At 40.8% G+C, this 15,692-nt stretch overlaps 1 protein-coding gene across 4 annotated transcripts in view; it reads right to left on the bottom strand.

Moving 5' to 3' along the window:
• Positions 1 to 15,692, bottom strand: part of GALNT13 (polypeptide N-acetylgalactosaminyltransferase 13) — a 142,012-nt gene that overhangs the window by 19,322 nt on the left and 106,998 nt on the right. For all 4 annotated transcript variants that reach the window (XM_061363779.1, XM_061363778.1, XM_061363780.1 and 1 more), the window contains exons 10-11: positions 6,025 to 6,164; positions 2,073 to 2,171 (exon numbers count right to left, since the gene is read on the bottom strand). In XM_061363779.1, the coding sequence (XP_061219763.1) occupies positions 2,073 to 2,171; positions 6,025 to 6,164 (239 nt within the window). The remainder of the gene's footprint in view (positions 1 to 2,072; positions 2,172 to 6,024; positions 6,165 to 15,692) is intronic.

Raw genomic sequence — 15,692 nt, 5'->3', positions numbered from 1 at the left:
TTATCCTTAAGTCCTTTAAAACAATCCTTAGGACTTTAAAACACTTTGTTAGCTGTGAGATATTTAGCCCTGCCTCAAGGCAGATCGTACTCATGCATCGCACTGAACTCCAATGAGCAAGGTATTATTCTCGCTTCATTTTCATTCCACAGTAGTTTTGCTCTTCAGCTATTTCTGTAACCACGCAGCTTCCCCATTTCCCCTCCCCCAGCATTTACATGCCTTAACTCAGTTCTAATTTCTCATTAGAAGAGAATTTAATAAAGATAACTTTTAATGGGAGTTGTGTATGAGCACTGAAGGATGAATAACATTCTGTTGGTCAGGTTTTCCTAGCAAGATGTCCACCAGATGACAGATACTGGTCTTTGCTCATGCAAATACAGAGAAAAAGAGCCTCTTCACCCTGTGAGTGCACACCACAGATTCATCTGTGGTTTCTGGCGATGTGAGATGTATAAAGCAGACTGGAGCCAAAATTTCTTTAGATATGAAATATACTGGCTTTAGAAAGCTCAGAATGTTTATATTTGTCAGTAATTAGGGTTTCCATAGAATAAATAGCCCATATACACACTCACAACCCACCTATCTTTATCTTTACAGTCCTAACTTCAAACCTGATACTTAGGAGGAACTGAGGTTTGGAGACCTGACGGTCATCTAGGAATTTCCCTTCTCTTTCAACAGAGAGAGAGGGGTTTTCCTACCATGTGCAGAAAGAAAGGGAAAATTGCCAAACACCCAAGGCATAAAGAGAATCTTCAACCTTGATCATATGCAGTCTGATTAAAATGCTAACACTTCCGTCTCCTAAGTCAGATTTAGAAAGATAGTAATGTTTGGGATAAATATCATGGGCAACCTTAACTCTAGAAGAAGCATGTGAGCTCAGTGTAAAGTCCTGCCTCCTCTCATCTCTTTAGCAGAAGTGGCACTAGGAAATGCCACACTCATCAAGCATTACCCAATGGGTACATGGTCAAAAGACCTTCCAGGAAGAGATGCCAGCACAAATATAAGGTCCTGATGAGGGATCTCTAAGGTTTTTAAAATTGCAGTGTGTGAAGGCAAGAACAGCCCTCTGCTCTGGGATGTGTCAGAAGCTGAATGATAGGAGCTGAAGTCTTTAATTTGAGAAAGCTGTCAGGACTAAGGGGAAGAAGAAGAGAAGGGTTTTCTGAAGGAAAAGGAAAAAGCAGAGTGGTCAGCAGCCACACATTGCTCAGTGCTGCAGCCTTCCTGCCCTGCTGCTGCATACTACAGCCTCCCTGGGTAAAAGTCCTCTAACTACAAGTTTACACTGCAAAACTCAACTAAACCCAAATGAATCACCTCTGCTAATTTGAATCCAAGGCGTAGAATATGCAAAGTTTACTGTTATTTATACGGAGAGCAGGTACAGTCATCAGCAGTACAATGAGCTACATGACTGCCATTTACCTCTTCACTCCCTTTCAAACATACACAAGACACAAGTGAAACACTCCACGCCCCCACTATTCAAATTTCCACTAATGACAAAACCTCAGCTTGCATGAATGCACTGCATGCTTATTTTTCACATACACATTTTAGAAACAGATGAATTCAGCCATAAGTCACGTAGATTCTCACCCATTTCATCTTTAAAAAGGTTTTTCCCCCACAATGCCATAAAACAGATTAAAATTCATGATCAAATCTGCTAATGTTAGTATCTGAACTTCAAATGCATTTCTCCACACTCTAAACAGCAGGAATATATTCAATATATTCATGTGGATACTCCACTGGAGCTACTGTTATGCAGTTGATATGTTCACAAAATATGCAGCTATTACTTGAAAAAATGGCCAAGTACTCCTAAAACTCTTAATTTCAAAATCTCAAACATTCTGGAACTTTCCTTATATGTTTGCTAATTCCTGCTAGTTTTTCTTACAGTGACCCACCATGCCCACATTTGAGGTGCATTAACTGTTGATTCCTGAGGGATTCCCATTTCATCAGGGGGTAAAACCGGAGGGTCCCCAGGAGGAAATGCTGCCACAAATAACACTGCTTTTTCTTTATTTTTTTTTTTATTTTACCTGATTTCCTCCCATGCCGTGGCAGTTGAAAATGCCCACTTTTTCATTTTCCTTGCGGCCCATGTTGTCTAAACACTGGTTGGTTTCAACATTCCTGATCTGGAGAAAGAAAGAGATTAAGTGTTCCTTGAAAAAAAATGCCTGTAAATGTCATTATTTGTGCAGAAAAGATCACGGCGCTATATGAGGAAGTCCATTCTCCATGCCCTTGACTGTACAAATACATTTTAACTTGCAATCTGTAAATATGTCACACTCCCAAAAGAAAAAGAAAATAATTACAAAGAATACAATGAGATTTTAAATTACGTATTAAGTGTAAGTATAAACAGCATTCTAGGCAAATCTCATTCAATGCCTTGCATTGTTTTTTTAACAAATATAATACGCTTTTACTTCTAAACAATGCAAAACTATCATGTCTTTGCCCATGATACACACTTTTATTTCCTTCTAGCAGTGCTAACTCTATTGTGAGAGAGAAAAACTGAGTATGAACAGCAGCGGACATCTGACTCATTCAGAGCAGAGGCCATTGGAAAGCTTTTTGACTAATTGTATGCTTTTTAGAAGTTTTTAAATAAACGAATTTATCCATTCTCAGAAAGAACAAACACACCTATTGAACATCTCTGGTTAAACAGGGCATTTCCACACCAGTTGTTCTGATGCAGCTGGGAGGAAGGCAGCATTACAAGCAAGTTGCCTGTGATGCAGCGCACAATGAGTTCCTTCCAGTGATGCTCAGCTCATGCAATTGCGACAAAAGACCATCAGAGCAAGAAGCAATGAGGAGCAGCAGGGTAAATACCAGAGCATCGCTGCTCTAAATGTTATTTTTAGAATACTCGTTTATTCAGGAAAATGGCTGGGTATAAAAGCAATCAACCAATTCCAGCCTCGTAGGAGAGGAGAAGCAGGAGACACCACAGTCTCCCTGAAGCTCTCCAACCTTGCAGCCTTCATAATGGTGTGTGCTTTCAGTCTGTACCACATGTGCATTTAGTATTATTTTTCTTAACCCTTCTCATACACCTGTCAGCAGAGCTATACAAACACAGCTCCCCTGGTTTCTCCTCACTCTCACTCAACAGCACAGGCTGATTTTCTTACTAATGGGTGCAAAGCAAAAACACACCTCAGGGTCCCTCACTCCATCCGTAAAACTGTCAGGAAGCCCTGTATTTTGCCAGATCTCAGTGGCACTTAGTACAGCTCTCAGTCATCTGCAATGCTCCATGCTACAGCTGAACCCAGGACAGAGGCTCAGCAGGCCCGGCTGTCGGCACTAAACTAATGCCACCAGACTGGGCTTGCCAAGGAAAATGAGAGTGGAATCTGATTAATGATGCTGGGGCAGAGCAACTCAGCAAAACTCACCTGGTTGCTTCTTAATCTGCTCTAAGGCTGTTAATAACACAGAAAGGAGTGGCACCACCTTGTGCTGGCGTGTAACCTCTTGGAGGCTTGTGATCTTAATTGTTCAATCCTACAAGAGCTGCCAAAACTAGGAGAAGGGTTGTTGGCATGTGCAGCCTGGTCACCCACCCAGGGGTTCAGATCTCAAGCACCAGCTGATAACCACACGGCTGGTTTCCACCACTGCTTTTAAAACAAATGGCCCCTCTTTAGAGACGTGTACCCTTGCCCTACACGTGGCTACGTATGTGTGTCTTTCTGGCATGTACATGCCAGGAATCAGCCGCAGCATTGCCAGCAGCAGAAGGGATAAGCCAGCTCACAGGCAAACCTTCCTCCTCTCTTCTCCTCCAGCACATGCCACTCTGCAGATTACGAAAGAAACTGCAGATCACCAACTACACCCTATCAATTACCTCATATGATAATCCCAGGGTTTTTTCTCAAATAACTTTTTTTAGTAGAAATAATTTCAAGTATATCACAAGAGCGGCAGTTTTCTGGCGAACCCTTGATTCATTAAAACTGGGAATAAAATAAATACTGCCTTGAAAACTCAGCTATGATTATTATGTCTCAGGTTTACAAAATAATTCTTGTCTCATGTTTACTTTGTATTCAGTGCTACACAACTGAAATGTAAAAAAGAACATTCAGTATTCACCCCATTTTGCACATCTTATTCTCATTCTGAGGTATATTATCCATCTAGGAAATTCAAAACTAATACAGATCCTGTATATAAGTTATATTCTAACTGAACAGAAAATTTAGTTGCAAATAAGGGCTTGCCAACCTTTAGGATCAACCTGTTAAGCGTACAATTAATGTGCTTCAGAAACTATTTAAGAATTTCAGTTCTGTGTAACACCACACTTTAGAAATCTCACTTACAAATTGGGCATTTAATTTATAAAAGCAACAGGCATATATCAATTAGTTGCGCAACAGTCAAATAAAATCCAAATTAAAACATAAACCAACACTATTATTTCTAACAGGTTGGGCCATGCAACTGAGCCATGTGTGAACATTTTCAGATTCGAAGTCACACCTGCACTATCTTGCAGGAGGTCATAAGCAAGGATGTTTATCCCAAATCTGTTGAAATGGTTCACACTTCTTGTCACTGTTTATATTAGAAAAGAACAAAATATGCATTTGCACAATACATTTGGAGGCCCGGTGTTGAATGCTCCTTACATTTAGATTGCACTATACTAAAGAATAATTTTCTCAGATTTATTACTGAGCCTGATTCTTAGCAGCCAGCAAACCCACGCTCCCACCTGCAGGCTGCTGAGCATCATATTCTCCTTTCTTTCTCTTTCATCATTTTTTGAGCCAAAGAGAAGTATATTCCTCTCCTGACTAGCCACCGCCTCCCATGGTGCATCTCACATAGCCCCTGGGCACATTACGGATCATTTGTGGACTAATGATGCCAGCTGCACAGGCAAGCCAGTTTGTCCCACCTGAGATTACATCTCTGCTGAAAGAGGGGAAAATGACTGAGAAACGCACTCCTGATGTTTTAGAAATTGTCCGTTACTGCTGCTGATGATACCTGAGCTTCAGGTCTAAAAATCCACTTTACTGCTCAACTGGCAGTCAGCAGCTACAATAGTCAAGTGTGAGTTTTAATTTTTAGATCCTACCTGAACTGCTGTTTCCATAGAAACTGAGGCCATGTTGGTAAAAATAAGGTGTTTTAATAACTATTTTATTACTTTCTCATACTTTTATTTTGCAGTCTGACAATATCATACAAACCCTTATTATTTGACACTTGTTAGATGAATTTCTTCCTTGCTGTAAACACCATGTTTCACTTTTTCTTGTCATAGTTAAACTGGAAACCCTACTGTGGCTTTTACTTAGCACTACAACTGCAAGTTTAAGCAGTAAGCTACTTTCCTGGATGTAGAAAAGTAAAATTTGATCATCTGACTGCTTTTTTATCCGTGGCGATCTTTAAATCAGGCCATTCAAGAGCTTTTAAAAGGCAGCATAGTTACAACTCAATGGAATATTTTAAACAGTGAAATATCTGAATCTGAAAAAGATTCCAGCTTTGGGTGCTACTAGAACTATCAGATTATTCGGAATGTCTGTGATACCCAGCTCCAGGCAGCCCTGCTGGAAAACACAGCATCAATGAGCAAACATGGTTTTTTTAGAAAAATAAGCAAAAAAACCCAAAGCTTTTTCTTCAGTGATGACGGAAAGTTTCCTTCAACTACTGCATATTACTTATTTATTTCAAAATATTAGTCGCAAACCTATCTTTTCCAATACACTACTCAATTTAAAGGATAAATTTTTAATGGGGAATGTATACATTCAGAATAGCAATGCCCTCCTACAAAAGATTTAGAGAAGATGCAACCTGCTCAGTAGTAAAGATAAGATAGATGAAGGGACTGCACACAAGCACTTCACTCCTTTCCCCAAAACCAACACATGTCTCAGCAGTTCCCCCCTTGTTCTGTGTACTTACTGTTTTAGTGTAACCAAAGGAAATGGTTCATACCTCACCAAGCGAGTAATAGCGCCGTGGAATCTGGGAATCAGGATAGATGTTTTCCAAGTACCATGAGAAAGGTTTACACTTCAGATTTTCTCTCAGTGCTTTCCTGATGGATACATCACCATAATCCACCTTAACAACACCTGGAATTGTTAAGAAAATAGATGATCAAAGCACAGGTTTTGTAAAGCTGTAGAGCATGCATCACAGATTCTTCTCCCATTGTCATGACTTCCTTTTTATCAATACCCACTTGCTGGAATTATTGTGCAGCAGTATGTGAATGCATATGCAGCTGCCACACCATAGATCTTTACAAGCATTAAATAATTAATTTTTGCAACTTCAGTTTTGCAAATTGAATCATAGAATGGTTTGGGGTGGAAGGGATCTCAAAGATCATCTAGTTCCAAACCCAGAATATTAATTTTTTTTTATTTTCAGATTATTTTATGAATCTGGAAAGGCAGGACCACTGAACTCCTTGATTTCTTCATATTCTAAAATAAAGAAATCCATTTATATTTTTGCAAACCATTTTTTCCAAAGCATCTTGCTGGTGTTTTCCAGCACCCTGCTGAGAGAAAGAACTTGTGTGAGTCATGGCTATTTTACTGTGTAATCTAGATCAGCCCTCGGGTGATTTCAGCTGCAAGGATACAATCTCTATCTGAGGAACCCTGTTGCTCCTTCCCTCCTGGGCCCCACAAGGTCCCACAGACCTTCGGCTCAGCCCACAGTACAACTCACAGCATAGCTATCATCAACACTATTATAAAATTAAATGTCACCTGTAATAAGGCAGGGAAGGGGGAACAAAGTGGCAGGTTTCTGCAGAGAGCAGCCAGTGGACAGGACCCAACTCTATGCTGACCCAGAGCCCCTATCACAGGCAGGGAACTGGTGGCATGGTTCTCCTCAAGACAGATGTCACATCAAGTCAGTTAAATTGTCGCCTTGTCTGGTGGGGCCATTCCTACTGCAAGCCTATATATAAGAGACCTGAGCCAGTAGCATCCCACTGGCCATCAGGAGTGGTGCATGGGCCACAAATCAGAAATGCAGGTCATGATGAGAAAAAACCCAACAGAATTATCAGCAATAAGAGCAAATATCAGTTAGAAATCCCCCACTTCTATAGATGAGGCTCTCAGTGATATGGTTTAATGGTGGTCTTAGCAGTCCCGGAGTAATGGTTGGACTTATACAGGTCTTTTCCAACCTAGTTGATTCTGTGATTCTATGTAGCAGCGGCAGAAGACCATGAACACCCGCCTGACTTCAAAACTATCTGCTTAATCTGTATGAAAACATATCTGCTATCAGAAAAGAGACTACTTAAAAAAAATAAAAAATAAAAAATGTTTTTCAGGTAAGCTTTAACAGGCAAGGGTCTGCAATTACTGCTTCTTCTGGTACAAAAGACGTGCACTACTGCTATTATTTGTGCTACTCAATCCTTATCTATAATTAAGCTAATCTTCCTCATGGGAAGGCACTAGAAGTGCTAGCAGAAAAGCAATATCTGTTTCATAGTGCTTTGTACTGTGGGGATCTGATGAAGCTGAACATGAGGAAAAAGGATATTAGCACAGTTATATTCTGAGATGGCAAACAGCACAGCCTACCCCCACCGTCTGCACACACTTTGATATTTGAGTTACGAACCAAATCAAAAATACTGTCTCTCAATAAAAATACCCTGTGGATCAACCAAACACCTTGTTTTGATTTTGCTTTACAATTCTCACAAGGATTTTTATTCCTGCTCTTGGTTCAGCCCTGAAATTGCTGGATTAGAAAAAGGAATAAATGTTTTTCCACTCAATCTGATTCAACTTCATCTTGAGTTTTCTGTCATTAAACAAACTCCGGCTTTCGTAAAACACAGCTGCAGATACGGGTAGTCTTTGGTGGGTGTGGCACATGCACCTCACTGGGGCAGGTTTATTTTGAGGCTTTTCAGGTCCTGGAACCACACATTAGATGCAGAAACCATGGTCATTGTACCCAAGGTCACCGACGCACTGACACAACCCCTTTAATCCAAGCTGTACCTTCCTTTTCTCTCCACAGGCTCCTAATACACATTGATAATACTCCCTGCTAAAACCCTGACAGGTTCTCCTTTCCCAAGGATCTATTATACATAGTTCTCATCTTGCACAAACTGGGCTGGCTCATTTTGTGGCAGTTGCTCAAGCTACATGTGGCAATGCCAGCACCCTCCTGCTTCATCTTCAAGCAAGGTCCTCATTTGCAAGGTTCTCCATTAAACCTTTACACTCCCTTTTGCTCAACTTAAACCCAAGCTATTATGAATCAATACTTATTTATTGTCACTACTTGCTAAGGAATCGATGGGACTCAGAGGAAATCTAAAAATAATTGATGACTAATAAGGCTGCTTAGAGTTAAATAAGAAAACATAAGTAAAATGTCCTTGGGTGAAAAAAAAATACAGAAACCTCATAAGCTACAGGAAGTGTAGTGTGCAAAAGAATGAATTAAAAACATCTCAGGAGAGAAGCAGATTATTTTAGCAGAGCAGTAGATGTGCTCCAAGTAGAACAAATTAAATGGTTGCAGCATTGCGTTGCACCTGCACTTTTTTCTAACGTGCATGGCCTGCGAATAAACATACGAGGACATAGCTTCAAAACAGGCAAAATGTACCATTTCTGCAAAACAAGATGACAATTCATGGTGACAAAGATTAAAAACAAAAAACAAACAAACAAACAAACAAACAAACAAACAAACAAAAAACCAACAAAAACCCAAACAAACAAAAAACCCACAACCCTGGAATGGACTAAAAGTTGTAGAACTGAGAATAATCTGCTTTATGTAAGAATACCACTTTGAAAAATTAATCCAAATTAGGCTTTTGCTATCTTTTGCTGCCTTGAAAAGCCTAAAACAAAAGTGTGTGTCATTGAAGAGATATTCTAGTGTATTCAAAGGGGGGGCAGTGTGACCAGAGAAGCCAGGCTATGCACATCTGCCCATAGTTTAGCTTTGGAAGCCTGTATCACTTTGCACAGAAGCCAGCTCATTATCCAAGGTGCTCCCTTTAAATAAGAAATATAAGAACGAAGCTGGAGGCCACGGGAAACCTCCAGAGATGGTGACAGTTTAGTTTGATTTTTGCTTTTTCACCACCAAAGTAGTATTCAAAATTATATATGTTCCACAGGACTGAAGACGGCAAAGAGCTAAATTAAAAATGAGTCTGCAACACTCGGGTGTCTGGCTTGGCACACATGACAGAGAAGCAATGAGAACACTTGCCAACAATTTTGGAATACTGGTTGCTGTATTAATATGATTCAACTGGTGCCGCGGAGGATGCTTCTCTCCAGCACACTGTGTTGACTTGCATCCAAGGAGCCAGAGGGTGGCTGCCAGCAATTTGTGGCATGAGAGAAAAGCTCCATCCCTCACAGACAAGGGCTGAGCATAGGCAGGTCCTGCAATGTTACAATACAATCCAGGAAATTTAACATGTAATGCTCTACACTTCTAAAATAAAAGGACTTTCATGTTCTGTCTGTATCAAAAGCAGACATACTAATTGGTAACACACGTATTTTCTAATTACTCAAAAATTAATTTCTTGACATGTCTTATTTATATTGCCAAACACCACAGATAACTCATTAATAAGCAAAATAAATAAAAAATATGCTAACTAAAAAAAAAAAAACCCAACACTCAAATTCACCACCTTCCCCCCTCTTTCTGCAGAGTTCTTGTATCCACTTGTGATCAATTTAAGACAAATATAGGTAGTGGATTTCTAACATAAAATACAGTATGGAATGAAGATTCTGAGCTTCTCATGGGAAAACTCCAGCTATATAAGCTTGGAGAAAACCTGCTTACAATTTCTGACATTAAAAAAAAAAAAATCATTCCAGAGAATGAGTCAATATTAGCAATATTTCTGCAAATAAACTGTTGCATGACTTTGTGTTGCACTTTTAAAGCTTATTGTATGTCAAAAGCTTAAGACTTTAAATGTTGTTTTACCCTATAAACATACCAGCACTGTATGATACTTATACACACATATTTTAGAAGGACAGAGGATAATTAACTCTTACATTGCCAATTTTGTCCAGACACTAAAGCAAAAAATATCAATTTTACTGAAAGACATATCAATGGAAACATTATTATGGATAAAATGAATCCTTCATTAAGATGTTTCTCTGTACAGTATCTTAGGAAAGCTTTTAAGAGAGGCAGAGTTGAAAAGAAACCTCTGACTTTAGCTTTGACCACCCAGCACCAAAGAGTAAATACTGAATAGGAAACGCAGTTGCGCCAGAAACAGCCTGTTGATGCACTAGTAAAGAAGATTTCAACTGGTGCTGCCAGGAAAAAGCAGCAGGTCGTAGTGGTGGGGGATTCTACTTTGAAAGGGACAGAAGCACTCATCTGTCAGCCTGACCCGGTCTCAAGGCAGGTGTGTTGCCTACCAGGGGCACGGATCAGGGATGTTGCAGAGAGGCTGCCTGCTCTGGTAAGCCCCACGGACTATTACCCACTTCTGGTGATACATGTGGGTGCTAGGGATATAGATAGTAGTAGCCTGGGGAACATAAAGGACTGTAGAGCCCTGGGAGAGGTGGTTAAGGGCTCTGGAGCTCAGACTGTCTTCTCATCTATTCTCCAGGATACAGGGGAGGAATTAAAAAAAACTAGGAGGATTAGCCAGGTTAATAAATGGTTAAAAGGGTGGTGTCACAGTCAGGGGTTTGGGTGTCTTGAACATGGGACCCAAGTTTGTAGGCCAGGTCTAGCGGGGGCTGGTGGAGCTGGTCCTATAAAGAAGGGCAGTTTTGGTAGGAGGCTTGCCAGACTGATCAAGGATGCTTTAAACTAGATGTGTTGGGGGTGGGGGCATCATTCCATCCCAACACTCCCAGTCAGTTGCCAGCACCTATAATAAATGCTCAGAGCAATGTAGAGATATTCCAGCCGCTCCAGCCAATGAGCCGGCTTCATTTGGAGCTCGGCTCAGATGCCTCTATACAAATGCCCATAGCATGGGTAACAAACAAGAGGAATTAGAGATGTGTGCACGTCTACGGGGGTATGATGTTATAGGCATCACAGAAACATGGTGGGATGGCTCCTATGACTGGAGTGTTGGAATGGAAGGTTACAGACTCTTTACAAAAGATAGGCCTGGCAGGCGCAGAGGGGGAGTTGCCCTTTATGTTAGGGATAGGCTGGAGTGTATGGAACTCTGTCTGGGGACAGGTGAGCAGTCAACAGAGTGTTTGTGGGTCAGGGTTAAAGGGAAAACAGCGATGGGAGACATTACTGTGGGGATCTGTTATAGACCACCTGATCAAGAGGAAACTGCAGATGAAGCACTCTATAGACAGATAGGAAAAGCCTCACGCTCACAGGCCCTCATTCTCATGGGTGACTTCAACCATCCTGACATCTGTTGGAATGACGGTAGGGCCCGGCAGAAGCAATCCAGGAGGTTCCTCGATTGTGTGGAAGACAAATTCCTTCTGCAAGTAACAGAGGAACCGACAAGGAGAGGTGCCATGCTTGACCTCATGCTCACCAACAGGGAAGGGCTCGTTGGAAATGTGGCACTCCAGTAAGTAAGTGTTCCCGGTAAATTTTGTCCTTTTTTACTAACACGTAAGAGTAACAGGAGTGAAATGTGCTTTTGGGGCTGTAACAAGGCTAGAGCCGATTTAAATTGTGAGAGTGTGCCTGTAAAACAGTGTATTTTTGTAGCTGGAGAAATTACTAAATACCTTCATAAAAGACCATTACATTCACACTGCTTCCAAATTGAAACAGAATCATAGAATAGTTAGGGTTGGAAAGGACCTTCAGATCATCGAGTTCCAACTCATCAGGTTTCTATTGACATTCAGTGCCTTAAGACTAAACAAGTAGGTCAGCCAATCTCTGTTTTGTTGGTATCTTAAATAAGTCTCATTTTGAACATCCATATGCCTCTTCAGAACAGGACTGTTTCCCAAGTCAGAAATTTTATAGATAGAATCAAAGCCAGCCTCTCTCCTCAGGGTATTCAAAGACATGCTGTGTATTACCCACTATTTCAATATTGGTTACAGTATGCACGAGGGTATTATTTTTCTTATTCCATTTACATTACAGGCAAAGTAATAACGGTTTTCTTTCTACTCTTCCATATCAGCTGAAAAGCTACATTAAATCATTAGAGATTTGTAACATGGCCCACAGGTGACACCATTAGGAAAAAGTAATCTAAGGTGGTTCTGGTTGGCTGACAATGATCTGCCAATCCACTCTTTATGCTCCTCCATTTTATTACAAATTAAATAAAAAGATCTTTGCAAATATCAGTGCTATAAATGACACAAAAGATGAAACACGAATTTAATCTCTCTTGATTCATGTATGTTAATTACGCAGGAGCACTTATGGATTTGTTGATCTACAAATGTCATCTTTCTTTTTTTTCTAAAAAATAAAATGCACACAAAAGAGGGATTGCATCTAAGAGGCCAGGTTTTAAGCTCCTTTATAACCACAGCTTTAGGTTAGGGCTGTATTAACAAGTGAAGACCTTTGGAAGAACTACAAGAAAGGAACACCCAAATTCTTGCACCTCCTCTCATAAGTACATTTGAATTAGATCAAGCTAGACAATCCAAGAAACTAAGTCAAACATTATTAATTCTCAAGCAGTTGCTGCTTTTAATAACAGAGTATTCAGTAAGTCCTGACCTTTCTTTCTACAAACATTCCCTGTGAGAAAACATCCATGGCACTTCAACGCCTTCTGTCACAAAACTACTGTGCAAAGAGGCTGGTACACTGGAGATGGACATCTGCGATGGAAAGCGGGGGTAATCTCTTGTTAAAAATCAGAGTTTGATGATCCAAGGAGTGGGAAGCTGTACAACGAAGGGCTGAGACATGGAGCTTGTTCAGCCTAGAGAAAAAGAGGGCTCAGGGGAGGCATTATCACCATGTTCCGATATTTAAAGGGTGGCTATAAAGAAGACAGAGATTCCCTGTTTACAAGGAGTCACATGGAGAAGACAAGGGGTAATGGGTACAAGTTACTTCTGGGCACATTCCAACTAGGTACAAGAGGAAAACTTTTCACCATGAGAACAATCAGCCATCGGAATTATCTCCTCAGGGAAATGGTGGAGTCCTCAGAGCTGGACACTTTGAAGATGTGGCTGGCAAGGGTGCTGGGCCATCTAGTCTAGGTCATCCTTTGACAAGAATGGTTGGACCAGGTAACCGTTGAGGTCCCTTCCAACCTGTTATTCTATGAGTCTATGAATGATAGCCAAGTATTACAGAAGGAAATGTGAGCCCCTGCAGCAGCCTCCTAGGTGGCTGCTCCTTCTTGAATGATAAATTTCAGTAGATTGATACCAACCAGAAATGGGATCAGGGCAAACGCTTTCAGGTAAGTAATTCGTTCAACTATTCACTTTTGTTCCTTTTCCACATTACTCAGTATTTTCAGTCACTCTTAACCATCAAGTGGTGTTTGAAGAGCATTATTCATTTTCAGATTGTTAAATCTGATTAATTACATTAGCTGGGTGAACCTGACAAGCCAACCAAAGACTAAGGGACCCACAAGAGTCCACCTGGATCACCCAGGAGTAGGGGTGGGAACAACATGACCTCCCCAGACTTAACCACAAGCCAGCCCCGTCCATCCTTACATCCCCTCTCCTGCCAGTGCTGCAGCATCCCCTCTGCAGAGCACAGGGAGGCAGCCTCGGAAATCATCCCCAGTTTTAGCACGGCTCTTCACCTCAGACAGCTCCTCACCTACCTGTGAGGAAAATCTGTGTGTGTATACAGACACATATAATTTTAATTGAAAAGGAACAGTGACTAACGATATAAAGATAGTATCTTGCAGCACAACTGCTTTTAGTCAATTTTTTTGTTGGTTTTGGTTGGTTTTTTATTTCTCAATCACAGAAGCTCAGTAAGCAAGGGCTATCAATGATTCACCTTTTCAATACTGGTATCTTAAATATAAGCAGAGAAGCTATAGAAGAAAGGTATTTTTTGGATTCAGGAAGCTGTAGCTGATTCTCCTCCTAGAGGTACCACAGTAAAGGTCTGTCCAAGCAGTTTCCTATACATACAGACACAACATTCCTGGCACTTAAGAGTACCTACATGAATGCACTCACATTTGTCAAGGGCAGAATTAACACATAGCCTGAGACCGAGTAACCCTGAGCCCTACAGCTGGTTGAGCATAGTTCCCAATCCCTTTGGTAATTATGATGCTGAAAAAGTTGTATTAAATGTTGTACTTGCTTTCTTTCCCCCCCTTTTTTCCTTTTCTTGTTCTTTTTCCTATTCCCTCGTGCCTCCCTCCCCCCCCCCCCCTTTCTTTTTCCTTTTTTTTATCCCTAGCAGATGCATTTCCTACTCATCACAGACTATGGGAGCAGCCCAACTCACAGTGCTGCACTTTGCTCCCCCAGAAAAGTCCTCCTTGTTCTGGGTGAGTGCTTTTCTAACCAAACCAGCACAGAGCTCAGCTGTCAGGCAGGCACCCAAGGATGGCCACATGTATTTCATTGCAGGATCATAACATCACGGGTTAAATGAACTTATTTTTGAATCAGTGGGCTTGCAGCTCTGGCAGTCCGCTAGCACTAAAATGCAAAATAGGTAAGAGAAGAGGGAAAATGTTTTATCAAGAGCTCTTGCTTCCTAAATTGATACAGTCATTATCAACCTAATTATATAATTACACTTGAAAGGAGGATTGCACATCAGCTGCTGGGTAAACCCAAGTAAAACACAAGCACTTATCTTGTAATCCCAAATTAAAATCAGAAAGTACTATATTTAAATTCTCAGTAATGCTTTAAACAAAGTGCTCCAAAACTAATGTAACTTTGCATTTTAGCCTGACTTTAACAGACTAGTAGGAGATGGGAATTGAATACTAACTGATTATTAAAAAGATAAAGTGGTTTAGCAATGCACTAAGTGTATGGAGAAACGGTACTATTATATGCATTATCTTTTCCAGCTGACTGTGCAAATGCAGGCCTATTCTGAGCATGTAATTATTTCCATTCAATTATTAGATACTGTACTTTAATGCATAAATAGACATAACTGCCTACATTTAGGAATATACAGGGTGAATGGAATAAGATGTGCTAGAACAACTTGAAAAAGGAATGAGGCTGATAGGAATACTGTGCTGCGGGATTAGAACAGGCTGAGAAGGTACCTACATGGCACTCCATCTGGGTACATACAGACATGCTTACATGTATTGGAAACAATAAAATAAGATAAATCTTTTTGCATATGAGAAAAAGATATTGGTGCACAAGGGCAAGGACAAGGCACAGGACAAGGCGGAATGGCTTCAAACTGACAGAGGTATCAGGAAGTTCTTCCCTGTGAGGGTGGTGAGGCACTGGCACAGGTGGCCCAGAGAAGCTGTGGCTGCCCCATCCCTGACAGTGTTCAAAGCCAGGCTGGATGGGGCTTTGAGCAACCTGGTCTAGTGGAAGGTGTCCCTGCCTGTGGCAGGGGGCTTAGAACTAGATGAACTTTATGTCTCTTCAAATCCAAACCATTCTGTGATTCTATGGTAACAGCAAAGAACTACTGCCTTGCAGTCTGGC

Source organism: Neopsephotus bourkii, unplaced genomic scaffold (genome assembly GCF_033783945.1).
Source record: "Neopsephotus bourkii isolate Nb327-2 ecotype Australia unplaced genomic scaffold, CSIRO-AGI_Nbou_v1 NB_1181, whole genome shotgun sequence".
Classification (NCBI taxonomy): Eukaryota; Metazoa; Chordata; class Aves; order Psittaciformes; family Psittacidae; genus Neopsephotus; species Neopsephotus bourkii.
The sequence above is the reverse complement of the archived record's forward strand: the minus strand, read 5'-3'. Positions and strand labels throughout refer to the sequence as shown.